At 51.0% G+C, this 23,926-nt stretch overlaps 6 protein-coding genes across 6 annotated transcripts; 2 read left to right on the plus strand and 4 right to left on the minus strand.

The window, feature by feature from the left end:
• Nucleotides 1-395: 395 nt before the first annotated feature.
• On the minus strand, nt 396-4,872 carry BDV14DRAFT_168903 (GPI inositol-deacylase). The gene is made up of 5 exons (XM_073767936.1): nt 3,682-4,872; nt 2,774-3,623; nt 1,361-2,723; nt 1,151-1,316; nt 396-1,104 (listed from the first exon to the last, which is right to left on the minus strand). The coding sequence occupies exons 1-5, from the start codon at nt 4,264-4,266 to the stop codon at nt 646-648; spliced, it is 3,423 nt and encodes a 1,140-aa protein (XP_073630587.1). The 5' UTR covers nt 4,267-4,872; the 3' UTR covers nt 396-645.
• A 363-nt stretch (nt 4,873-5,235) lies between these two features.
• Nucleotides 5,236-7,927, minus strand: BDV14DRAFT_168905 (flavin-containing monooxygenase). The gene is made up of 4 exons (XM_073767937.1): nt 7,555-7,927; nt 7,090-7,468; nt 6,458-7,023; nt 5,236-6,391 (listed from the first exon to the last, which is right to left on the minus strand). Exons 1-4 carry the CDS (start codon nt 7,720-7,722, stop codon nt 5,861-5,863), a joined length of 1,644 nt encoding a protein of 547 aa, XP_073630588.1. The 5' UTR covers nt 7,723-7,927; the 3' UTR covers nt 5,236-5,860.
• A 969-nt stretch (nt 7,928-8,896) lies between these two features.
• On the minus strand, nt 8,897-12,267 carry BDV14DRAFT_168908 (uncharacterized protein). The gene is made up of 6 exons (XM_073767938.1): nt 12,010-12,267; nt 11,812-11,840; nt 11,514-11,714; nt 10,876-11,440; nt 10,235-10,827; nt 8,897-10,185 (listed from the first exon to the last, which is right to left on the minus strand). The coding sequence occupies exons 1-6, from the start codon at nt 12,027-12,029 to the stop codon at nt 9,404-9,406; spliced, it is 2,190 nt and encodes a 729-aa protein (XP_073630589.1). The 5' UTR covers nt 12,030-12,267; the 3' UTR covers nt 8,897-9,403.
• Nucleotides 12,268-12,444: 177 nt separating this feature from the next.
• On the minus strand, nt 12,445-16,991 carry BDV14DRAFT_168911 (putative cellular morphogenesis protein (Rax2)). Its single transcript, XM_073767939.1, has 3 exons — nt 15,367-16,991; nt 13,043-15,319; nt 12,445-12,989 (listed from the first exon to the last, which is right to left on the minus strand). Exons 1-3 carry the CDS (start codon nt 16,505-16,507, stop codon nt 12,754-12,756), a joined length of 3,654 nt encoding a protein of 1,217 aa, XP_073630590.1. The 5' UTR covers nt 16,508-16,991; the 3' UTR covers nt 12,445-12,753.
• A 1,742-nt stretch (nt 16,992-18,733) lies between these two features.
• Nucleotides 18,734-20,171, plus strand: BDV14DRAFT_20341 (aspartic peptidase domain-containing protein). Its single transcript, XM_073774278.1, has 2 exons — nt 18,734-19,131; nt 19,188-20,171. The coding sequence occupies exons 1-2, from the start codon at nt 18,872-18,874 to the stop codon at nt 20,086-20,088; spliced, it is 1,161 nt and encodes a 386-aa protein (XP_073630591.1). The 5' UTR covers nt 18,734-18,871; the 3' UTR covers nt 20,089-20,171.
• Nucleotides 20,172-20,482: 311 nt separating this feature from the next.
• BDV14DRAFT_168915 (FACT complex subunit POB3) lies at nt 20,483-22,929 on the plus strand. The gene is made up of 8 exons (XM_073767940.1): nt 20,483-20,650; nt 20,703-20,925; nt 20,997-21,538; nt 21,592-21,831; nt 21,881-22,012; nt 22,063-22,296; nt 22,359-22,431; nt 22,502-22,929. Coding segments are annotated over exons 1-8 (1,761 nt in total). The 5' UTR covers nt 20,483-20,648; the 3' UTR covers nt 22,817-22,929.
• The last annotated feature ends 997 nt before the right edge of the window (nt 22,930-23,926 follow it).

Consider the following 23,926-nt stretch of genomic DNA (forward strand, 5'->3'; position numbering starts at 1 on the left):
ATCATGCGAGCCTAAAAATTGTAGGTAGAATCAAGAGTCAAGGACCGAGTTCAAGTAAGCGACGCCCAGCCGCCTTGTCGCAGCTTGGCTCGCCGGCCAAGAACGTCGCAAAGCTTCGCCTAAAGGGCAGCACAAGTCACGTCGTAGATGAAACTCGTGATAGGGAGTACAACACTGAGTCGGAGATAGTTTGAGCCATACCCTGGCGTTTAACTACAAGCATCTCCATATGTTCTGAACCCTTCCAGCTCCATTCAGCATCATCTGACTTTTCCTCCAGGCCAACACCCACTGCTTATCTCCGAGGAGGCTCGGTCCTGCCTATTCGGGAGTAGTGCAATCGGCCGAGGTTACATTGAGTGAACCATGGTTCAGATGAGAACTTGGAATATTATGTAATTAGTTATGCACGCTCTACCATCAGTAGCCTATCTATATCCAGATCCAACATTATATACATTCATGCCCATTACCCCTGTCCAGACGAATCTATGCTCCTGCCAATCATCGTCTGTACAGCCGCGAAACAACAACGCAATTGTGCAAGTGCAATAGCATAGCAACAAAATGCTCCGTAACTCCATATAATTGCTGGAAATTGGAACGAAACTGAAAAGCTAAAGCAAAAACTGTGCAACATCATTGTCATGGCTTCTTCTTCGTGTGGCTTCCGGATTCGGGTGCGCTCGCTGTTTCATCGCCCTCCACCATTTTCCAGAACCGTCGAATGGAGAATTCGCTGCGGAAGAGGTAGATAGTGACCAGCCACCCTGCCAGCACATTGACGAGGTGGTGTAGTAGGTAGGCGTAAGATACTCCATAAACTGCTGAATAGACTGCAATGCTGAAGAAAAGAACAGAGGTGAAATGTCGTACACGGGTGGTGACCCTGGGAACCATAGAGCCAGTGGTCATGGTTTCCACGAGAATTATAAAAGGCATGATGGACAGCACGTTGTGGTGCGACGAGAATGGCATCCACCAATGCACGACAAGGTTATGTGCCCACACCAGAAGAACAAGGATATTGATCGGAAGGATCCAGAGCATTAGAATGAATATCGAGTGTGCGTAGTTGGCAAAGTTGTAATGAGCAGTAGATCTCTGTTGGTTGTTAGTGCTTCCACTGGATAGTGAAGTTGGTACATACCGTCTCTTTTGCATGCCATTGCGCTCGCACACAAGTCGCTAGCTGCACGATACAGGCCACCAGATAGGCAAACTGGTAAGGGATTGCCGTCGATACGACAATCAAGAGCACACCCATTTTAATCAATCGCTTCCTAGGAGAAGGCGCAGGAAAAATGGGAAGATATCTAATTAGTTAGCAAAATTCGCATTTCAAGACGAGCTAACTCACCCTTTATCATCACGTCTGATATAGCCGGATTTGCTGTTCCAAAGTCCGTACACAAAGGTAAAGATATGGAGGATCAGGAGAGAGATATAGTTGAGCATAACACAGACTCCAACGCAAATGAGCCCAAACAGCGGCACTAGAAACCAGAAAAATGCGTCCTGCGAGCCAAGCAAAAGATCGTTCTTGGTGAAATCTATAGGCGTCTCGGTTGCATTTGTTGCCCAGTGAAACGGATCGTCGCCATTGGGAAGGGAAGTCGAAGTGGCAAGAGACGACGCGAGAAGTGACATTGCCAGCAACAAGACCGGCATGGATGAGCGCAGAGCGCTGTCGAGTCCCTCGGCAAAGGTAATAAAGAAGCCAGTCTGGTCGTACACTTGGAATTGCTTCCGCATAGTCAAGGCGACCACCAAAAGAGGAAATGCAGCAAAGACTGTCCTGTATCGCATGACCAACTCACCCAGACTGCTGAGAACGTCGACTGTCAAGGTGATATCGACAGTAGAGTCGCACGTCGGATCAGTCCACAGCTGGAACGAAACGCCGTTGTGGCTTGTTGCTCGCAGCGGAGGTGGCATATACGGTGCGAGTCCGTGCAAATTCACATTGACTTCGTCCACATTGACAAAGAACTTGGACTCGTGCGGATCCGGGATAGACTGGCGCAAGAGAGGAGAAAAGAGTTCTTGCGGTTTGCCCGCCTGGCGGTGGCGGATAACACGGAGCTTGTAGTCCAAAAGACTCGAATAGAGAGCCGGTATCTTGACCTCAGTAAGCATCGGGCGGTTGGCCGGCAAGCGTACTTTGAGTCCAGCACTCAACAGTCCACCCAGCCCAATTCGCGCTTTGATCAGGGCATCAGAACTGTCTGAAAACTCCGCAACCACCCATCCTTTAGTGGGTACGCGAGCTTTATCAACGACTGCCACAAATTGGTGCTCTGCGAGATCTTCCAGGTCGTACTGGAGGTAAGAGAACGGTCTCACGCGATCATATGCATTCTTGGACGTGCGGGTGGACGCAGGAAGGTGGATTTCGTCAACCGCAGCGTTCCTGCATGCAAGACGCGTCGAGCCACCGTTGTCTGACAGATCCAAACTAAATGCAAAAACTGACGAATCCTTTCCATTATGGGGAGGATGGACACTGCAGAAGAAGACTTCCAAGCTTCCTTGCTCCCCGGTTCTGTCTAGGCGCTGATCGGTGAGAAGAGTGAACTTTTTGCCTGAAACTCCTTGAGGCGGTACCGGCAACAGATGTGTACTGGGACCTGTGTGGTGACCAAGTTCTCGGAGGACAAGCCGCTGGCCCTGTGCTAGGATTGTATTGGATTGTTCTTCCAACGTTATCGTACTGCTCGGTTCTAAAAGTTGTTAGCATCGTTGACAAGCCAAGGTCGAGTTGAATAATTACCAATCCGCGCGAGCATCCGCTCGGAAACAGACTCCAATCCCGTCAAATACCATTTCCTGAAGATCCGCATCCGCTCCGCCCTGGGTTTCGTCTGACTGGCGCGTCGCACATCCACGACTTCAAATAGGGATTTGATTATAGCCTTCCGGAACTGGTCACACCATGTAATAGAAAGGTGATCCACTCCAATCCAGACATCAGGCATTGTCGAAGTGAACACCGTGAAGCCGTGGGTCTCTGGAACGAGCGACGAGATACTGGCGTAATCGGAGGGAACGACGGTATCTCGAGAACCACCAGCAATGGAAATAAGCGTTACATGCCACAGCGGGTTGTTATTAGCCCATGTCTGTGAGTATGCCTCGCGCCAGTAGTCATTGATCTGCTTGTAGGTGTGGACGATATCTGAATCGAACGAGACGGGAGCTTTGGCATGCGGTGCGGACATGGTAACGATAGTGTTTACCGAGTTCTCCTGGTAGTTCGCCATTGTCAACGAGGTACGCGCGACGATTCCTCCCATTGAGTGTCCGATAAGTATGACCGAGCTGGGATCTGGGAGATCCGAGTCTCTTCGTGTCCGCCGCGGATCATGGTATAGCGATAGTATGTATGCCACGGCTTCATTCACGTATTCGGCCTGGTCAAGTAGGGTCTGTCCGTGAAAGGCCGCCATATCTTCGTTGAAGTCGATCATGAAAAAGTCCAAGCTCCGTGTTCCGGTTCTCAGTCGTTCCTGATCGTGTTGAACCACTTGGGCGTAATGTCTCGAGGCTTCGGCGGCTAACGATCGGACCTGGCGATAGCTTCCTGCATTTCCGGGGAGGAATAGAACGGGCGCGCCGTTTAACTATAGAAAGCTAAAGTTAGCCATCAAGCACATAGCGAGGCACGAGGACGCGACTTACCCCCAAATTCTCCTGGTTATACGGGTCTACTCCTTCTTCCCTATATAAAAATAGGTTGTATTTGCTGGCAAATCGCGTATGCTCCGTATCAAATCCCACCATGCGGAGAAAGGTCGGACTCATCACCGGTACCCCACAGCCATCGCTTCCTGTTTGTAGGGCGGAGAACGAACGGAAGATCGAGAAGAGGAAGATGCAAGCGATTATCGTAGTAAACGCGGTCAGAATTGAGCACGGCCAAGGGCTGCGAAGGCGAGAGAGCCGTGAGCGATGTGGTGAGTCGGGCGACGCCTCGATGGGAAGGCGCTGCGGCGTCAACGGCATCGCGGGCGAATACCGGGAGTCGTTGGATGTCCAAATCGCAGTGGTCGAAGAAGAAAGGGATCTCCACGTGCTCGAATTCCTCGACCGCGGCGTTGAGTTGCCGTTTGTATCTCGACGAAGGTCGATACTGGTCCCGGTTCTAGCTACCTCAGGGCGCGGCTTCTCTGGAAGGTCAGGGCCATGGTTGTAGTCGGTGGTTTGAGAAACCAAGGGGTCTTCGGCGTCGTCCTCGGCAGGCGAGCCAGACGAACGTCTGTGCATTGGAAGAGGCAAAGCCCGTACTCATCCAGCACGCAGGGGGCCGATCGGGGAAATTGGAGGTTGCAGCCGATTGCGTCGTGGTTGGCGGTTCCTGACGGATGCGGCAAGGGGATCAGGGGAAAGGAGAGGAATGCGCTTGCGCTCTGGACCTGGAGACAACTCGAGACAGGCTGACCGATTCCGCAGAGCAATTGGACGAGACAGGGGTGGCAGGAAACCCCCAAGCTCAGTATTGTTCTTTGTCGTTGATGATGGAAAAATTCCTAGGTTCCCCCAGGCGTGTTCCGAACGTGGTAACGAGCGGCGGGCCGACCGGAGGTAAGGGACGGAGGTCGGAGAGAGCGTGTAATCGAGGAAGAGCAACGATAAGGAGGGAGATTCGTATTGCAGCAGCGCAGTGAGCGACCGTAGGATGGAGGAGGTCGAGGTCGAGGCAAGCAAGGTGAGGCCAGGCCCGGGATGGTGGACGGCGCGAAGTCGTCGTAATTGGGGCAGCCTCTTGAGCAATAATCGTCTGCCTGGCCCTCGACATCCCTCCCCCACCGGCTTGGCATTGCTCTACACTGAACAGTCTGAGCAGGGCATTCTAAATATTTATACTCGGATTCGTCTATTCTACTATTTCACATGGAATGTCTTAGATCTCATCCTGATTGAGTCGATCTTGTCCTCAGATCAAGGCTGGGCGCTAAACTCTGGCGGGTCATCCAGCACGAGGTGGGTCACTGTATACTGGAGTTGTCAATGTAGGGCTGGAATACGAGTACGGACATGATTATGGTAGGTGGATAAACTTGTGTCATGACACTGTCGATGGATCCTTGAGATAGACTACACGGCAGGAGAACCTTCCGTGAGACATCTCCGTCACTGTCTCAACGAATATATATACTACTCTTCGCCGTGCAGCCCAGCTTTATACTCATTCAAAGATTACTTCACTCGGGTAGGCACCGTCATTATACAGTAGTCTAGAGTTTCTTATGAGGTTAGAAGTAACACAGAGTAACAGATTTCAGCGGGGCAAGTCCAGGGGTTATATATATGACACGGAGCGTTGTAAGCGGGTTCGGACAAGCGAATCGAGGACACCGCAGGCCTCGGTCACCCACGGTGGCAAAGCGGCAAAGATAAAGAGGCTCATCATCGTTGTCTGACCATAGACGTCTGCAAAAAGCGTACATCGCACAGCAAGTCACTGGGGCAATTTGGGCAAGTGGCAGAATGTCTCATCGGCAGGGCTTGTCGGTTGATAATCTTGAAGACAACATGGACTGATTGCCAATGCATATTCCATGGCTTCGAAACGATATTCGAGCCATGCTCCTAGGTCTGATGTTGAATGTTTATCGACCGAGAAGAAAAACAAGGCAGGATGTGGAAGAATGATACCTTGAAAGGAGAAAGGCAAAAAGTGTAGGTATCCGAACAAAAGTAAGAAGTAAAACGACAGATGCAGCGACAAACCTTCCCAATATTTCTTCGCAAAATCACCCAAGCCCCTTAAACCTCCCCTCTTCATTCAAACATCCATATCTTAATCCAAGCACGTGTTCCGGCTCAATCCCAAACCTAACCCCCAGTACGCCTCAACTTACTCCCCTTTCCCCTTCCTCAGACCACCACCAACATCCTCATGCCTAATTCTCTTATATTCAAACTCCCCCTTCCTAGGTCCCCACCAACTCCTCCCCCAAAACGCAATCTGACTAGCAGGATAAATCCCCGTATTCCGCCCACTAGGATGCAAATACCAGCTTGCGCAGCCGCTCGTCCAGACAAACCCTTTACTAGCTTCATCAATCCAGGCACTTTCTTTGTCTTCGGCCTGTTTTGTCAGTGCTACCGTGTGAGGCGCCGGTCCTGGGTTTGGTGATTTGAGGAGGGCGAATGGGAGGGTTAAGGGTATTAGGAGCCGAGAGAGGAGTGTGCGTGGCTGTGGGTGGAGGGGGTTAAGGATCGGGTGTAGAACTTTCAATGCGAACTCGATTTGGCACTCTGATGTGAAGAGGGCAGAGGTGTGTCCTGTTGCTGTGTTTGGGCCGATCAGGATGAACATGTTTGGGAAGGAAGATATTGCGGTGCCGTAGTATGCTGATGGGGTGTGGGAGGGGGTGTTTTCCCACTTTTTGCATGTTAGCTCCGTTCACTCAATTTGAGTTAGGGCCTGGATGTAAGGACGGAGACTAACATGCTCAGTTAAACTGACACCACCAACACCGTGAACGTCCATCGGAAAGAGGGGCTGCGTCGTCTTGAATCCCGTTGCGAGAACAACTGCATCTGCAGGAATCTCCCGTCCAGAATCCGTAATGACACCATTACTTGCCAAGCTCTTAACCGGGTCATCATGGATAAGCTCCATATTCTCCCTATGCAGACATGCCAGGTACCCCGTATCCATAACGCGCCGCTTGCACCCCATCTCGAATTTCGGAACGAGGATACCATGGTACCGTTCGGGCGCCATTCTCTTGATGTAAGCTGTCTGCTCCTTCGTTTTCTGTTCACGGACCTTTTTCCCAGATACAAGCCTAAAGGTCTTGAAGTAGCTTTCAAGAAAGAGGAAGATTGCGCACCGGAAAAGGCGCATGGCAAATGGGATATTGCGGAATATCCAGCGGGCTATCGGGCCATATTTGGGGTTTGGACGTTCTTCAAGCCAGTGTGGTTGGCGGACGAATTGGGTCACTTTTTTGGCAGACCCAGGTGTGTCGGTCAGAATGGGGACGAACTGGGTTGCGCTACAGCCGTTGCCTGTCCGTCTTGTTAGATATCATGATATTTCGGGGGGCAGGACGGCTAGAGGGTTTGTTCACGCACCAATAACAACAACATCCTTTCCCTCCCACTCAAAAGAGTGATCCCACCTCGCGCTGTGGAACAGCATCCCTCGATACTCCTCGACACCAGGCAGCTCGCAATCATTAGGCTCAGAGAGTAATCCGACGGCTGAGATCAGAATGCGAGAGCGCCGCTCATACACCTGGCCCGTCGCCTGGTCCAGGATGCGGACAAGCCACGTCCCACTTGCCTCATCGAACGTCGCGACGTGAACAGTTGATCGGAACGTGATATGCCGCCGGACACCAAACTTCTCCGCAACAGAGCGACAGTAAGCACCGATCTCAGCCTGTGGCGCAAATTGCGCGCTCCATTCGGGGTTCAGCGCAAAGGAGTAGGAGTAGAGGTGCGATGGGACCTGCGCTTGTCAGTACTATTCGTTTAAAGTAAATGTCAAATTTAGTTGCATTGTGAGCCAGAAAGATGGAAGGCGGCGCAACTTACATCGCAAGCACACCCAGGATAAGTATTAGCCCACCACGTCCCGCCCAATTCCTCGGCCTTTTCATAAAGCTCAAAAGTCGCCCGCGGGTATTTTTGCTGCAGACGGATCGCAAAGCCCACGCCTGACAAGCCTGCGCCGATAATCAAGACGTCAGTATCGACCAGCATTGTCGCGAAATTATGCGCGAGAAAGCGTTGCAATAATGCGATGCAATGCGATGCGATGCGACGCGGGTAAGTTGGGTTAGATTAGGTTAAGCTGGGTAAGGAGCCGACGGGAAAAGTCAGGAACAAAACGTTCCCCTGCTGAGTTCCAGCTCCCAGGTCTTACAACAGAGCTGGATCTAGCCGCCTTCTAGAATCTAGCCAGGTAGAAACGTAGAGAAATAACCTGTTAAGAAGCCGGCCGCCACATCTCTTTCTGTACCCCTACCCCGTGTCTGACAGTCCAACAGGGTGGTTCGATGATCCAGATTCCAGGGTGATGATCAATCAATCATCAAGCACCAGTGGTCAAGTCCAATCGCAATTAAAAGCGTGCGACCCGCAAAACTTCAGCCTGCAAGTGTAAACTCCGCTCAGCCAATCCGCCGACAGCTGCCAGGCTGCCAGGGGCACGTCAACGTCGAACCGTTTTACCGGGCCCGCACCAGCGGCCGCATCAGGCATCAAGCATAGATTGACGCCCATAATTCGTCATGGATAATTCACCCATCGTCTGAAGTTCTGCAGGACACATCAAATCCAATGGCCGCCGGCCAGTCCCAGCGCAAGGGAAGGATGCCCAGCCGAGGTCCCGAGGTGACAGATATGACAGACGGGAGACGATCTAAAAAAATACACCGTTAGCCACTGGACTATTTGGCCTACTAAACCCAACAAGGGAAAAGGGCCTGCGACTAGGATAACTTATCCACGAACCAGCGACGAACCAGTATTTGCCGAGATTGGAATTGAGATTGTGGCGTGGTTTTGATTGATGATGAATCAATAATAATAATACGGAAAGATAAAGACCGTAGGTGGTTTTGGGGTTGGTAGAAGATATGAGGTTGGTGCCTTACTGCCTTTGGCTGCTTGTTTCCCTGACGCAAGTGGCCTTTCTGTATTCTTTGGAATCATGCTGGAGCAAGAACTGCTTCGACTCCAAGTGTTCGGGCGCATTTAATTAATTTGAGCTGGGGTGCAGACTGTAATGCACGATTCAAGAAGGGATTGGCAACGAGCAGGAACCGTTGATCCAGGCGGGCGGGCATGACTCGCTGGATGGGCACGTGCTTCCTATCCAGCTACTCTACCTAGATAACTACTGCGAACTTTCAACTCTACGAAGATAATTTACTGAGTGAAAAATCAGTGATTCGTTTACTCGCTAAGTGTTCTTCTGTACATTGCCAACAAGAAAAAAGAAATACTTGGGTTCGCGGATCACGTCCAAGTACTAAATACTCCAAAAAGTCATCGTAACCGAGCGCCACGCTAATGCAAGCAGTGAGGTCAATGAAAGTAGATGCATAGGATGTGGTTACAGAAGAGACAAATTCATGGTATCATATAGGATTTGTCTCCAAGGTAAGACAACGTTAAGGTGTGCGGACGTTGTGTCAACACCTTTTTGAGACTGGCGGGATTATTCGACAGAAAACTTCACAGCCTCCGATCTGAAGTGTGAGTCTTATGTGTCTGGAAATCTGATGCTGTTTCCCTTGTTTGGCAGGGCGCACAAGTGTTGCAGCCTGCGAGACAACAACAAGTCGAGAAAATCGGCATGTGAGACCGAGCAACGGCAGGCCCATATAGCAAGATCATGGCTGTTGGAAGGATGTAAATGCCAACAGGTCGTGAGGTATCAAGGAACCCCTGGAATTTCCATATTCTCGTCCCAGCCCCATTCTCTGAGCAATTGCTTGACACGATATTCGGTTGCCCAGCCTAGGTCTGTCTCGATATCTTGCAGTAGCCGTAGCACCATCCGCCGCTCGTTGGGGTCTGTCAGACATTGGCCGCTGACAAACAACGGTTGGAGCGAGTTTATCCGTACAGAACCGGCGGGACAAGCCATGGCAATGCCGACAATCTCACGACTGTGAAACTGAATGTCGGTCGTACTGAACTGGCTGGAAATTGTCGTCGGACCACTTGGCTGAGGCGGCTTGTGAATATGGAGCAGTATGCGGCCCATATGGTAATGCTGCATTGCAGACGAACACATCGGTATGCTATACCATATTTCAGACAGGGACGGTGCGTCGTCGGTTTCACCTGGGCTAGCACCCTCAGGCAGTCCGATACGAGCACATGGCTGGAACGTCTCTGGAAGGCCTTTGTACCACGCGTCAAGCTCGGATGCAAGACGGTACCACCGCTCTAACAGGACTTGTTGAGGAAGGCTCAGGGACCCCGCGTTGACAGTGGTTGGGCTTATCTGCGCATTGCTGCTGGGACTGATGAAATTGATGATCTTCGAAATGATCCAGACTAGCGCGTTTGAGATAGCGTCTTCTTTCATAGCAACATCACCGGGTGCATTTGCATTGGCGCGAACAAAACCTAGAGTGTCGACCTGAAGACCAGCTTCTGTCCACAGCGCCAAGTCCTCGGTATGTAATCTTGTGCGACTCCCATTGATAACTAACATGGTCAGTGGAGCTCATTGATGGGTAAAGAATGTGAGACTTACAGGCAGCGAGATAATCTTGCCGAGCAAAATTCCAGAATGTCGCCTTTCTAGCCTTGGAAAGACTAGGCCTCTTAGGCTGCAAAGAGAGATCACCAGGTGGCGGACGCTGCAGTGGCCGCATCCCTGCCTCAGCCAGATCCAACAATGACTTGAACCCACTCAAGTGTCGGTTCCATGCTGGGCCAGTGGCATCGAGCAACTCATATACAGACAGGATAGCGGTCGCTGCGAGGATCTCATCCGACCGAACCCCATGTGAGAGCCTGTACTCGGTGTAACTTCGTGCACGCTGGGGGTCATTCTCCTCATTTATCTTGTTTCCTTGGTTTCGCCCGGGCTGCAGCTCTTTCATCAGAAGTTGAATAGCTTTCTCGTAGTACTTGGCTCCTTTCCAGCACCAGTCGATCTTGGTTGCATCGTTCTGCGCCCCAGGGAAAGCTCGACTGAGGCGAACACCGACAGGTCTGGCTACACTGACGTGGCCGATTTGCTTTGCAGCCTGTGCGCAAGCGGCATACTTCAGTAAAGGATTTCGCAATGCCTGAACAGGGACATGCGATGCAAAATGTGTCCCGAAATCGTACAAGTCCATCCTAAACCTATCAGTGGATGATTCATCAAACGTGGGGCATGGGACTCACCAAGGTCCAAGAACCTCTGAGAAGTGTCTGAGCAAGAAAGTCACCTCGTAGTCTGTCTCGGCATGCCCATCCATGCTGAGATCAGACGACCTAACAGCCAGTGGAGATCCGCTCGAGTCTGGGGTACGTTGAATGGTTGGGTCAACTGGCGGCGATATCGATTGCGACGGGTTTAGGAGGAAATGGATGTTGGTGTTGCTACCATTGTCCGAATGTATCGAGATGGGAGGAGATATCTGGGCGGGCATTGGCCGGGGCATCTGATTTGGTCCGTTTAGATGAGGGCCGGGCACCGTAGGAGGGATAGGGTTGAACGGAGTGGTGACGCTGTCGGTTGTCGGAACAGAAGGTTGATCAACTACCATCCCCGAGTACGGAAGACGATCGTGTGTTGCGATGGTTGAAAGCGTCTCGAGACCCTGCGTTTCTCCCCTCTCCGGCGGAGGTATTTGCGGAGCATCCCACCCTGCGTTTTGCGAGTTCGCGGCTAGAATCGCAGCCTCGGACTCTGACAGAGCAGACTCGAGGTCTTGCGCATAGGGATCCGAATTATCGACGAAGACAACTAAGCATAAATAATGCCATGTCAGTCGTTTATTCCACAGACCCAGTACAGCTCAACTCGTCGGAGATCATACCATGTTTCGGGATTTCCAGCCAGACACTATCCTTGTCAAACGTGTTCTTGTACGAGTAGAACCCTCGCAGCCCTCCACACCCGTCGGATGACCCCTCATTCATGGATGCATTTTGTTGATGACGGAAGACCACCCCTTCGCTCGGGCGACACTCCCTTCCCCCCTTCTGGCACTGGGTGCACACAGGTTTCGCTTCGTCACCTAGATAGCGCAGGACAATCTTAGTTCCATCTCTCTCTGTATACAAAGCCAGGTCGCAGTAGGTGGATAAGGTAGTGGAAGGGTTGGAAGCACTCACATTTCAGTTTCCGGGTGCGACACGTTAAACTATCCAGAGCAAGGATGCAACAAGCATCCAACGCAAGTCAGCTTGCAGTTCCAACCCATGTATATAATATCAAGCAGTGTCGCACAAGGTCTGTCAAAGCTTATGGTTTATGCAGCCGCAAGCCAAGCAGACGAGAGTGGAAGAGCTCAAGAACCGGGGTACACGTACCAGCCTGTGCGGGATCGCATACCGTACGGGAACGCCGACCTCGGAGCGACACCATCCAGGATCGAGACCGTTCCGAGAGGTAAGAACTCAATTAAAGAAGGAGAAGAAGAATGTACAGATGATGAATAGATAACGCAGCCATCGATGCCTAGGGTGTGAAGAAGAGAGGTATTAAAGAGGAGTGTTGGGCGGACTCCGCGAAATGGGCGTGAGATTTGCGGAGGCTCGGCGGTGGACACGGAATGGAAGACAAGAATGAATGGGACAATGGGACAATGAGTGGAGGGAGGAAGGGGAAGCGGGGAGCGGAGGCGCAGTGACCGCGTGAGCACTGAGCGCCTTAGTCATGTTGTTCCTGAGGCAGGTATTCCACATGACTAACCTCAGGGTCCTCAATACTCAGTACTTAGAACTACTGTTACTGATTATCTTTAAGCTCATCATGGCCACGGTCTAGCGCATGCTATGTATGTACATTCCAATAGCTAGTAACAACGCGTCTCGCCCAAAGCCAAAGTAGGTATAATACACACAAAATAGAGGGCAATGCAGAGCGCTCTCCAGACATGTCAACACGGGAGAAATAATAACGACGAAATTGTAAAAAGCGCAAGATTAATATATGGGTATAAGACGGGTTGTCCCTGAAACGCCGCTCTGAGATACCACAGAGAATTAGAAGTGAAGTATGTGCCAACTGTCTCAATAGATGAAGAAACGTGTCGTCTAGATGTCATGTACCGATCATATAGCGGGTGCCCCTGGGTTAGGCTGCTTCAGAGAATTAAAAAGATACTCGGGGGGGAGCCGGCGCATTGATGTCGGTCGGTCCGTTCCTGTCGTCTGGGGGGCAGCCATGTAGCCCTGGCGACGACGCTGGATCTTATTGAAAATGACACCAGCGATGACGATCAGGAAAACGCAGCCAAGCGCGCAGCAAAAGGCCACCAAAACAACAATTCCATTAGAGTGATGGTTTTCTGGTTTGAATGTTAGTGCTGACAGTGTTATCAAGAGCAGAGGGAACACTCACTCTCTCTAGCGTAAGGGTTACTGTTCTCATAGAACATACGCGACATACGGCCAGGTTGGCCGCTGGACGTGGAAGAGAGAATAAACGGAGTCAACGCGGTGCCGTTGAACAGCGCAGCCGACGCAGGGCCAAAATCGGGAATCAGGATATCACCCGTGACCAGGAGAGCCAGGTCGTTGTGGAGAAGATCAGTGTCATCGTGGTCACTAGCCAGAGGAAGGACATCGAGTCCACGGATCACAGTCCCTTCATCAAAGATCTCTTGACGATCCAGGAATGCGGAACCATCATAGTTGACGACGTAGTTGGTACCATCGTCCGACTGTCCAGCTAGCCAGAACGTAGATACATCTCCACTGGCAGGGCTGAAAGCAGTCACGAAACCCGGAATAGACGAGGTCGAAGCTCCGTCAAAGACTGTCCAGGACTTATCTTTGACGGAGTAGGTCGCGACAGCGACTTCATTGCCCGACACGGTCAGGTTGCCAATGGCCAGCAGGGTGTTTTTGTCGAGCCATTTAAGAGACAATATGCTTCCTTCGAGCTCTGCTCCCGGTCGAGTCCAGCTCCCATCATCGATGTCGTAGTAACAAACACCTGGGCAAGGAAGAGCTCCAGCAAGATCAAAAGTACCTCCAACATAGACTTCTGACGAATCTGGGCGAGGGGCGATTGAGTACACGGTCACATCGTCACCAGCTAGCCTAGTAGGCTGCTCTTGTACTAGTGTTGAGTTCTCAAGGTCATACATGACCAAGCCACCTAGTTGAATGTTGCCCACTGACCCAGTGACTCTGCCACCGGCGTACAGGACGTCGTCCGCTATAGCAAAGGATTGGAATGTGGAATTACTGTTAACGTCGCTACCAAGACCAGTGATAGCACCACTGTCACCATCCAAGAAGGCCAGATTGTGGACTGTAGATCCATTGACTGTGACGTTGAAATGGCCACCAAGGATAGTAACGTTTCGGCCGGAGCTTGTATCGTAGATGCCGGTCATTGTTTGACCGGTAGACTCGGCGCTATTCAGAAGAGGGCGGAATTCAAGCTCGTCCTCCTGAAGCAATGCCACCGCTCCACCGGCAGCAAGTCCTCCCGAGGTAAGTGTTCCACCAAGGATTGCCGTACCATTGAATTTGGCGAAGCCCGACAGACAGCCTCCGAACTGCGTTTGGCTGACGTTGAGATTCTGTACCCAGTTGTTGCGCGACGGAACCCACGCAGCGAAACCGGAAACAGCCACTGCAGGATAATCGTCGAAAGCCAGAAGTTCATCGAAATCACCGCTGACAGCAATAATCGTTTCATTTAGATCGGTCGAAACATTAAGGGGAACTGCAAGTATGTGCTTGACATGTCCATTGACTCCGCCACCAAGAGCAGACCATGATTGAGAGTCGAAAGAGTAAGATGCAACGTAGCTGAGATCTGAGTCTCGTTCGGCCGTCCCAGTGAAATTTCCGCCGACGTAAAGCTTGTTGCTGAGAACAGACATCGTGGTGACCTCGGAGTTCAAGCCTCCTTGAGGCATGGCAGTGGCATTTCCGTCCTGTGGGAGCGAGAAAACATTGCTAATATCTGAGCTCGAAAAGTTGCCGGCGGCATATAATGTGCCAGAGTGGCTCACGATGCTCTTTATAGTAGCGCTTGAATCCAGCTGCGTACCCGCACTATTGATGGCAGAATCCAACATGTCCGTTGTGACATTGTTTGACGAGGGGTCGTACTCGAACAAGCCATTCAATTCATCATCACCGCCGTCACCACTGTCACTACCAGTCTCATTCGAGGCTGAGCGAAGCTCAAATCTGACTCGAGAGGCAACAACAGTGATATCACCTTGACCAGCGACAGGGCTCAAGGTCACACGAGGACGGAACGAATCGTCGCTTTTATCCACATGACCGGTGTAGATAGTGTCGTACTTTTCGTAATTGTTCGTCTGGTATAGCTGAGTCTCGGCATCAGGAGAATCTGAGTCAGACTGCACAGTGGCAGTCACATTCACAATGCCGCGGCTATCACAGCTTCCGTCCTGAGCACATCCCGGGGTGTAGACAAGGATGGAGTAGTTTCCAGATCGCTGAACGTTTGGTTCGAAAACGACGGATGTGCTAGCAGCATTGGAGTCGGTCACATGAGCCGTGAGATAGTCGGAAGGACTGTCGTCACCTTCCGTCACGGACCACGACCCACTTTGAGTCGAGGTGGAGGTGTCACTACTGTCGCCACACGTGGGCTCATTGAAATCATTGATGGCGTAGGTAAACACATCTGACTTATTAGCTTGAACGCGCCGGGTTTTTTATAAGAGGACTCACCCTGGGTGTACACTTCAATGCCGTTTAGGCCAGCGCCTTGGCCATAATAGTCTCGAATTTCGAACATGAATCCTGACATACCAACACTGTTGACAAACGTGAAGTCACGGTATTCCTCATCTGAGGAATCAGAAAGTGAGCAGTATTGATCGCAGCTCACATCGTCACCGGTATCGGGGTCGGTATAAGTCAGGTTCATAATGCCATTGTCGGGTAGTCGTCTGAATAAGAAAGACTTTGTTCCCCTTCCTTCATAATGAGTATTGTACACGCGAATTTTGGAAGGGCTGAAGTTGTAGCGCATATCAGCCCGCCAATATCCAAGGGCATAGTCTGCCAATAACCACGTCTCTCCAGCATCTCCATCGCCGCTGGACTGACAGATGATATTCTTAGGGTCGGTGAAGCCGCTCATGGTAGATTCGGTGCTCGAAGTAATGGTCGCATTGGCGAGGTTGATAACTTGCTCAATCTTCTTGGAGGATGTCGAGTTACCGATACCGTCAAAGGAACCACCAAAGACAATGTTTCCGTCGTCATTCTTAACAATCGAATTGACCGGTCCGTTGAGTCCACCGAACGTAAGATCTTTCCAGCCTTCACCAACAACCCAAGCCGCCGCATTCGAAGAGTTCCCTTGTTTGAAGGAACCGCCGACGTAAACGGTGTTGGATTCCTGGTCGCACAGCAGAGCCGATACTGAGCCGGTAAGTCCTGGGAGGCTGGTCGTCTTGTTCGAGTTCGGGTCATATCGCGCAATGCCCTGGGCCTTGGTGTCGCCGATACTAGTAAAATTTCCACCGATAAAGATCGCAGAGTTTGTTCCCAAGGCGCACATCGCACGAATGTCGGCATCTGTCGTCGAAAGTTTGGTGGTGATTCCATTCGGCAGGGGAGCAAGGATGGATTGGGTTTCATCGTCTGCGGAGGGCGTGTTTGATTGTTCTTCGTACGAGTAGAATGTTAGGGCATCGAAGTCTCCTGTAAGAGCGACCTGGCCGAGACGTGAGAGATCCAGCTCTGGTTGAGCAAGAGGTTCAAAAGATAAAGAAAAAACACAACACAATTGGCTCAAGAGCCAAACATAAAGGACTGTCGACGAGCCAGCCGTCGCAGGCCCAAACAAAGAGGGGAGCCTCATTGTCCAGGATCGCGACGACAGCCCGTACTATCACAATCCTTCAACAAAGGGGAGTTGGAGCGACAAGAAAAATCTCAAGACATCCAGCGAGGCATAGAGAGGTACAAGAAAGGTCAAATCGAGCCGGGCGGGAGTTCGAGATGTCGTCGTGGGAGAGAATTGACGTATTGTAGGGGAGGAATACGAGAAAAGGAGTGACTTGATTAAGGAATGTGGAAAAAGAAAAACCAGTAATAACTCGAGAATCAAAAGAGAGAATGCGAATCAAAAGATCGGGCAGGATAGAGTGGCAATGCAGGAATCAAAACCGGCCAGAAAAAGAACGAATGACTGTGGGAAGTTGGATGGGCCAAACGAGTGACATGGCAAGGGCCTTGTGTTTTGCGGGAGAAGCCTGAGCCTGCTGCTCTCTCTCTTCTCTCTTAGACGGAACTCAGTCAGGAACGTGGGACGGGAGAGGCAGCGAGCGTTCCTTGGGTCCGAGTGGACGCGGTTCGGCTTAACTTTGCTGCGGCCGATCCAGCCTGTGCCAATCACACGCGTGAGCTCACGGGACTGGCCGGTCTTTGCGTGTCGAGTGGAGTGGGATGATGTTTAGTTCCACGCCTGAAACTAGTTTAAGATTGTTCCGGAGTTCTTCACCATTTAACGCTGTTGACTAGACTACACTCTGAGTCTGAACAGACTATTTATGCGCCTTCTCCCTCACTACCTACTAACTCATACAGCAGCGGTTGCATCTTACAGAGTGAACCCAAGGGATGGATGGCTGGTTGGCCGACCAGCGCCGACACTGCCGTCGTGAAACGCCCAAGAACGCGTGAAATATGGAGAGTCATACCCAATTTTGCCCCTCAAATAGCACTCTCAAATAATGGGCTGGCCAGTCCAGGCTATTTTTGGATTTCCGAGTCTGCACATTCCGCCTCTCGGGCTTCCAGAATGCATATCAGAACCCCAATTGTCGTGCGAGCAGCAAAACTCTGCAGCTATGCCCGGCTTTAGAAGCGAGCCCTCGCTTCCCAGCTTCCCAAACCTTTGCACTACGGCAATGCTCTATTGAAGGAGCTGCCTACTACTTACGTCACTCTGCGGTCGAAGCTCAGATACAGATAGTGATAATAATATACGGGCCGATGTTTCATGATAGCCGCAAACCACTCCCTCGAATCTCGATCTCATCTCGGCATGCCTACCTTTAGTTCCAAATTGGATATATCCCGGGCCCGCAAGATAACTGACGTCGAAGTTCCTTGAAGAATGGGGTAACAATTGCAAGATCTGTGTGAACACCCAGCCGCAGCGCCATGCACTGATGCCGAAAATATAGCAACGTGACCTCCATGGAGCAAGGACCGTTATTGGGGTCATGCAATGAAGACAACACTGCATGGTAGCTGCTCCGTCTCCAAATCGGTGTCCGAGGCAGGCTACGGAGCAATTTACTGTTGAATGTCGGCTTCCTTTCAATGTCCTACAAGTTAATTCAACAGTAGGCTGTTTTGTCTCGCAAACCCATCTCTCACTGTGTATCGACAATGTCTACTGATTGTGATCCCAGAATATAGACGTATCCCAATCAACAAGAATTCTTTCGCGTAGTATCTACTGGATCATCACTTATCTAGCTATCAAAACTTTCCTTCGCATGTCTTCCAGAGAGGCAGCAGGGGAACGGGGCAAACTCACTTGCTAACCATGCTACTCCAACTATTCGAGGATCCAGACCATGTTCTTAGAGCCTCAACTATACCAACACACCTCAGCAGGTTTTTCTCGACCGGGAAAAGACCTGAAGGGGTTTGGCGTTAACCCCAGCGAGCCTTTCGCTTCGTTCCTGCATCCTCACCTCGGTAGCAGCGCCGATACTAACAAACGCCATGGCGTTTGGACATGATTCAAGTCCTGCTTCAACCGCGGTTGAGATACAACGCCAGATGAAGTGTCAAACCATGAAGGAAGAGGCGGAGTGAAGTTTCATGGGGCCATATCGTCCCAAGGCAGACTTGGCGCAAAAGAGCCCCGTTTTGACCGATTCGTGCACACGCTAGCCACCAGTTTGTGCAAATCAATGTCCAATTCGGCATTTCCGACAGGTCAATTGGCGGGTCAGTCAATATAACGGTGCAAATCACTGCCCCGATTGTTCATCTTCACGTTGAGCCTAAGCTTTGCCCTTTTGCCCTGTCAGCGGGCATGGCCGCCAAATGGGGACCTTCAGCCGCACGAGAAATTGTATATAAACAAGGGCAATCGGTGACATCTATGAATTTTTCTTACTTGTATCATCATTCACACTCTTTTACTTCCGTTTTATATACTTCAGTCTTCTTTAATACTGTCTCTACTTGAGTTCTGTTCAGGATGGTTGTTCTTTTATCAACAATTGGCTCGCTGCTACTGGCTTCGAGTGCAGTAGCATTACCTCACGCGGAAACTCCTGTCAAGCGAGGAATCAAAGCTCCGGCTCACCACTGCCCTGCCAAGTACAACACTACTGTACCGAACGCGCCGAAGGAGGTTGGCGCTGTCCAGCACATTTGGAACGGTGGCGGGTGGATTCTGCCCGTGTTGGTTGGGGGCCAACAGGTCTTCCTGAACGTCGACACCGGCTCTTCTGATCTGTAAGTACCAGTAATCCTTGTTTGAGCAACTGAGAATCCAAGCTAACTCCAGATAGGTGGACTGCAAGCACTTTGATGCCCGAGGACCAGCAGAAGACTGTTACCCGAGGATCAGTCTACAATCCCAACGACAGCTCAACCGCCGTCCAGGTAGACGGATACACCTACGGTCTTTCCTACGCCGATGGATCTGGGTCTTCCGGTCCTGTATACAGGGACACTGTCAACATTGGTGGTGCTATTGTTCCCAACTTCGCTCTTGGAGTCACGGATGACCTTCGCTATGGCGACGGCAGTGACGGGACCCGCGACACCGCTGGTCCAGTTGGCCTTGGATTCGGCCAGCTGAACTCAATCCGCCCCAACCCGCAACCAACCTTCATGGAAGCCCTGGTGCCCTACGTCCCCGAACCCATCTTCAGCACAGCCTTCAAGCTCAACGACACCGGCTTCATCAACTTCGGCTACGTCGACCATGAGGCTTACACCGGTACTATCACCGAAGTCCCCGTCGCCAACACCAGCTCCGGCAATGAAGGCCAATGGATGAGCCTCGGAATCAGCTTCGGTTCCGGCGGCGACCTCTTCGACGCTGACCCCTTGGACATGGACTTCGACTCCGGTACCCCTTCTCTTTCCGTCTCGGAAGATATTGCTGCTGCTTACTTCGGCCTTGTTGATGGCTCGGACAACTCTTCTGGCTCATGGCAGTACCCCTGCGGCACTGACCTGCCTGACCTTGACTTTGTCTTCTCTGATGTCTCCAGCGGTCCTTCCACTGTGACCATCCCTGGTCTGGCTTTGAAGAACGGTGACGGTGACAAAGGTGACATGTGCAGCACCTGGATGGGTGTCGTTGATGGCCGCGGCAATGCTGGTGTTCCCTTCTATATCAGCAAGTATATTGTCTGGAACCAGGCTAAGCCTAGCATGTCTTTTGCTGATCAGGTCAACTAAGTGTGATCTTACTTTACCTTCTCACTCGCAACGTTCGTTTGTTTTGCTTTAGCAGAAGTGTGTGTATAGCTTGTAATCGTACATAGAAAATTCTCAAAATATAGAAAAAATATAGATCGTTTCGATCTTGTATTTTGAGCACTTGAAGCTGAATATGTACCAACGACTCGTTTAAATTACATCAATAATCAGGTAGATACAGCCTGAAGCAGTACGATATCATGATTAGCTTCTCAGGCAAAAACCTTGCTAGCTCACTGGATGGTCTCGAAATCATGTGAAGTTGTAGACCAGTGGAAGTATATTTTCAGCCTGAGGCATATGAACTAATCCCCTTTAGGCGGGAAGTGGCCAACGCGACCGCAACGCGACTTTGAATCCGAGATCCATGCAGATTCATCCGGCCGGAGCTCCGTTTGCCAGCCTCAGCATCTACCCCAGCAACACCACTTCGCTACCTCTAATTCCTCAATCCTCTTCGTCGCTTGCCACATTCCGCCTACCTTTTTTCTTTACTCCCCTCTCCGACCTCTCCCTTTACCATCAAAGGCTTCTCCAACATGTGCGCTCCTCCGCCAGATTCGCCGTTTGCTCAAATTGCTAATTACTTCCAGGGAGAGCTTTGACAACATCTACCTCGACCTCTCAAAGCAGTCCGGCAAGTGCAAGCTTGCAGAGACAGGCTTGGGTTGGCGACCTGCCGGTGGCGGCGACACTTTCACACTCGACAGCAGCAACATCGGCGCCGCCCAATGGAGCAAAGCCGCAAAAGGCTTTGAACTGAAGATTCTCTCGCGCTCATCGGGTGTTATCCAATTGGACGGTTTCGACCAGGAGGTAAGCATTTCATCCATGTCCATGCCTCCCTCCATCTATTTAGGCAATCACTGACGCATGCTCGCATCTAGGACTTCGAACGACTAAGCAAGGCATTCAAGATCTGGTACGGAATCAACGTCGAAAGCAGAGAACACGCCCTGCGCGGATGGAACTGGGGCAAGGCAGAATTCACCAAGGCCGAGCTCGCCTTCAACGTGCAGAACCGACCGGCCTTCGAAGTCCCCTACTCCGAGATCTCGAACACGAACCTTGCGGGAAAGAACGAAGTCGCTGTTGAGCTTTCGCTCTCGAATGATGGGAACGATGCGGACTCGAAGCCTGCTGGAAGCACAAAGAACCGTGGTCAGAAGGCCGCTGCTGGGCCTGATGAGCTGGTTGAGATGCGTTTCTACATCCCTGGTACGGTAGTTAAGAGGGAGGATGGAAGTATAAAGGAAGAGGATGCTGAGCAGAAGGAGAATGGTGAGGAGGGTGGTGAGGAGGGAGAGGGCGGCGAGGAACAGAACGCCGCCAACCTGTTTTACGAGCTCCTCATGGAGAAGGCGGAGATTGGAGATGTGGCTGGCGATACCTATGCTACTTTCTTAGATGTTCTGCATCTCACGCCGAGGTATGCATTAAACAACTGCATTCGCTTGGGCTCGGTACTGACAATGTCTCCAGAGGTCGGTTCGACATCGATATGTACGAGGCTTCCTTCCGGTTGCGCGGAAAGACATACGACTACAAGATTCAATACTCCTCCATCAAGAAGTTCTTTTTGCTGCCCAAGAACGACGATACCCACACCCTTATTGTTCTTGGTCTCGAGCCTCCTCTCCGTCAGGGTCAAACCCGTTATCCTTTCCTTGTTATGCAGTTGAAGTTGGATGAAGAAATCAGCCTGGAGTTGAACATGACAGAGTTCGTTCCTCAAAAACTTGTAATCTCTAGTATTTACTAACAGTCATAGTGAACTCCTCAACTCTCGCTACAAGGATAAGCTCGAGACACGCTACGAAGAACCCATTCACCAAGTCATCACAAAGATCTTCCGCGGTTTGTCAGGCAAGAAGGTCATCATGCCTTCGAAAGATTTCGTCAGGTTAGTCCCATCAATCCAAATTATAAACCATTTATGCTAACAAACAGCAGCCACCACGGCCACAGTGGAGTTAAGTGCTCCATCAAAGCCAACGAGGGGCTCCTCTACTTCCTGGACAAGAGTCTTATCTTCGTCCCCAAGCCCGCTACATACATTCAAATCGAGAACGTCGCTGTTGTCACAATGTCCCGTGTAGGCGGCGCCATCTCTGCCAGCAGAACATTCGATATCACTGTTAGCTTGAAGGCTGGTATGGGCGAGCACCAGTTTAGTAACATCAACCGGTACGTCGCGTTCCCTGAAATGAGCTCTTCCTTCTGAAGAGCCAAACTAATGACTTCAACAGCGAGGAACAACAACCCCTCGAAGAATTCTTCAAAGCCAAGAACATCCGCATCAAGAACGAGATGTCAGATGACGTACGTCACTTACCCTTCCTCCCAATCCCCACCTGCCTTAACCTTCTTAACACCATTAACAAAACTCCAGACAAACGCCCTGATCGCAGCAGCCCTAGACAACGACGACATGATGTCCAGCGACGACGAAGCCGGCGCACGCCCAGACCGCGGCTCCGCAGACGAAGACGAAGAGTCTGTAGACGAGGACTTCCACGCCGACTCGGACTCAGATGTAGCCGAGGAATTTGACTCCGCGCACGAGAGTTCAGGGAGTGGCAGTGATGCCGAGATGGACGATGCGAGTGATGATGAGGGCGGCGATGAGGATGCGGCGGGTGATGCTGATGCGGATGCGATGGATGAGGATGAGAGGCCGAAGAAGAAGAGTAAGGTTGGGAAGTAAGGTAGAGTTCTATGGTTTTTGTCTGGTTGGTTGAGATGGGTTGGGATGGGAAGGGTTTGTGCTGGGCCCTGCGGGTAAAGGGTTATATCATGCATGTCACATCATATCATTTTATCTAAGGGTAATATACATAAAAGGCATTGGGCTCAGTTTAGCTTCATGGATGGTTTTCTGGCTAAGTTTCTTTGGGGTTGATTTGCTATGGTCGGCTTTAGGTGCGAAGTACTCATGGTGGGTAATGGGTATGCTCGACCGCACTCCCGTCTAGTATCACGGGGTCCATACGACGATGAGCACCAAGACATATTTTTTTTTTTTCAGGAAACTAAACATTAAAGTCAGCAACAACGCTGCCAGTTCGCAGGACTAATCCTCGGAGACAAATATACTACCGCTGCTAATCTCTCATGGAGCTTGTGGAGCTGGGGTTGGGATATATTTACATATAATCAGCAGCCGCGGTCTACTACCTCCCTGTGGGATCTATACCGGCCAAAGCATACTCAACCCCAGTTTTACTCTCTTCTCAAGATGATACCGTGCTGCGCTTGTACGGATTGAAGACTAGGGTGGGTGACAGTTTCCAGTCTCCTGGTAGTACATAAGCCCAAGCCTCAAAGCTAGATAGGTAGGTGTGTTGCACCAAGCGAAACCGGGAATCGTTTGTCTTGGGCAGAGACAGTAAAGAGGGATTCAGCGTTGTCTATTCGAGAGAAAACCCTTTGGTTAAGCTGTATCTCAAATTCAAGGCGTCAATTACCTGGTATCCGATTCCTGGTCTTGCCCCTACATAGCGGAGCGTTGACCAGAGCAAAAGGTACTCTGCACTTTGCACACGAACACCATCAACCAAAGTTGCGGTGAAGGGTGAATTCGACCCTGGACTGACCCAAGCCGGAGTTCATAGTACACGCAGTTAAGCTGTAAGTCAAGAGTAGGACAACGTCGTTTAGCGTTGGACGTCAACGTCTAACGTCGGGACGTTTGGGGCTGGCCTGCATTAGTAGAATGTAGGAAGTACTTGGGACAAAGCGTGACGGGAGAGTGCTTCGCAAACATGCGTGTACGTATCTGCAACCCACAGTGGCGATTCGCCGTCGGGTTTGCTGT

The sequence above is a fragment of the Aspergillus stella-maris genome (assembly GCF_047715825.1).
Source record: "Aspergillus stella-maris strain CBS 113639 unplaced genomic scaffold BDV14scaffold_12, whole genome shotgun sequence".
In the NCBI taxonomy this organism is placed as follows: Eukaryota; Fungi; Ascomycota; class Eurotiomycetes; order Eurotiales; family Aspergillaceae; genus Aspergillus; species Aspergillus stella-maris.

Bases quoted from the DNA above. Each gene is read 5' to 3' on its own strand.
- BDV14DRAFT_168908 (XM_073767938.1), bottom strand. From the start codon at position 12,029: ATGCGATCCCGCACAGGCTG. The intron at 11,715-11,811 runs GTGAGTGCTTCC...TGCGCTATCTAG, and splicing joins TCGCACCCGGAAACTGAAAT to GTGACGAAGCGAAACCTGTG. The intron at 11,441-11,513 runs GTATGATCTCCG...ATTTATGCTTAG, and splicing joins GCTGGAAATCCCGAAACATG to TTGTCTTCGTCGATAATTCG.
- BDV14DRAFT_168903 (XM_073767936.1), bottom strand. From the start codon at position 4,266: ATGCACAGACGTTCGTCTGGCTCGCCTGCCGAGGACGACGCCGAAGAC. The intron at 2,724-2,773 runs GTAATTATTCAA...AACAACTTTTAG, and splicing joins GCGGATGCTCGCGCGGATTG to AACCGAGCAGTACGATAACG. The intron at 1,317-1,360 runs GTGAGTTAGCTC...CTAACTAATTAG, and splicing joins ATCAGACGTGATGATAAAGG to ATATCTTCCCATTTTTCCTG.
- BDV14DRAFT_168915 (XM_073767940.1), top strand. The intron at 21,832-21,880 runs GTTCGTTCCTCA...TAACAGTCATAG, and splicing joins CTGGAGTTGAACATGACAGA to TGAACTCCTCAACTCTCGCT. The intron at 22,013-22,062 runs GTTAGTCCCATC...AACAAACAGCAG, and splicing joins CCTTCGAAAGATTTCGTCAG to CCACCACGGCCACAGTGGAG.
- BDV14DRAFT_20341 (XM_073774278.1), top strand. From the start codon at position 18,872: ATGGTTGTTCTTTTATCAACAATTGGCTCGCTGCTACTGGCTTCGAGT. The intron at 19,132-19,187 runs GTAAGTACCAGT...AACTCCAGATAG, and splicing joins GACACCGGCTCTTCTGATCT to GTGGACTGCAAGCACTTTGA.
- BDV14DRAFT_168905 (XM_073767937.1), bottom strand. From the start codon at position 7,722: ATGCTGGTCGATACTGACGTCTTGATTATCGGCGCAGGCTTGTCAGGC. The intron at 7,469-7,554 runs GTAAGTTGCGCC...TGACAAGCGCAG, and splicing joins ATCCTGGGTGTGCTTGCGAT to GTCCCATCGCACCTCTACTC. The intron at 7,024-7,089 runs GTGCGTGAACAA...CAAGACGGACAG, and splicing joins AAAGGATGTTGTTGTTATTG to GCAACGGCTGTAGCGCAACC.
- BDV14DRAFT_168911 (XM_073767939.1), bottom strand. From the start codon at position 16,507: ATGAGGCTCCCCTCTTTGTTTGGGCCTGCGACGGCTGGCTCGTCGACA. The intron at 15,320-15,366 runs GTGAGTCCTCTT...CTAATAAGTCAG, and splicing joins CATTGAAGTGTACACCCAGG to ATGTGTTTACCTACGCCATC. The intron at 12,990-13,042 runs GTGAGTGTTCCC...CATTCAAACCAG, and splicing joins TAACCCTTACGCTAGAGAGA to AAAACCATCACTCTAATGGA.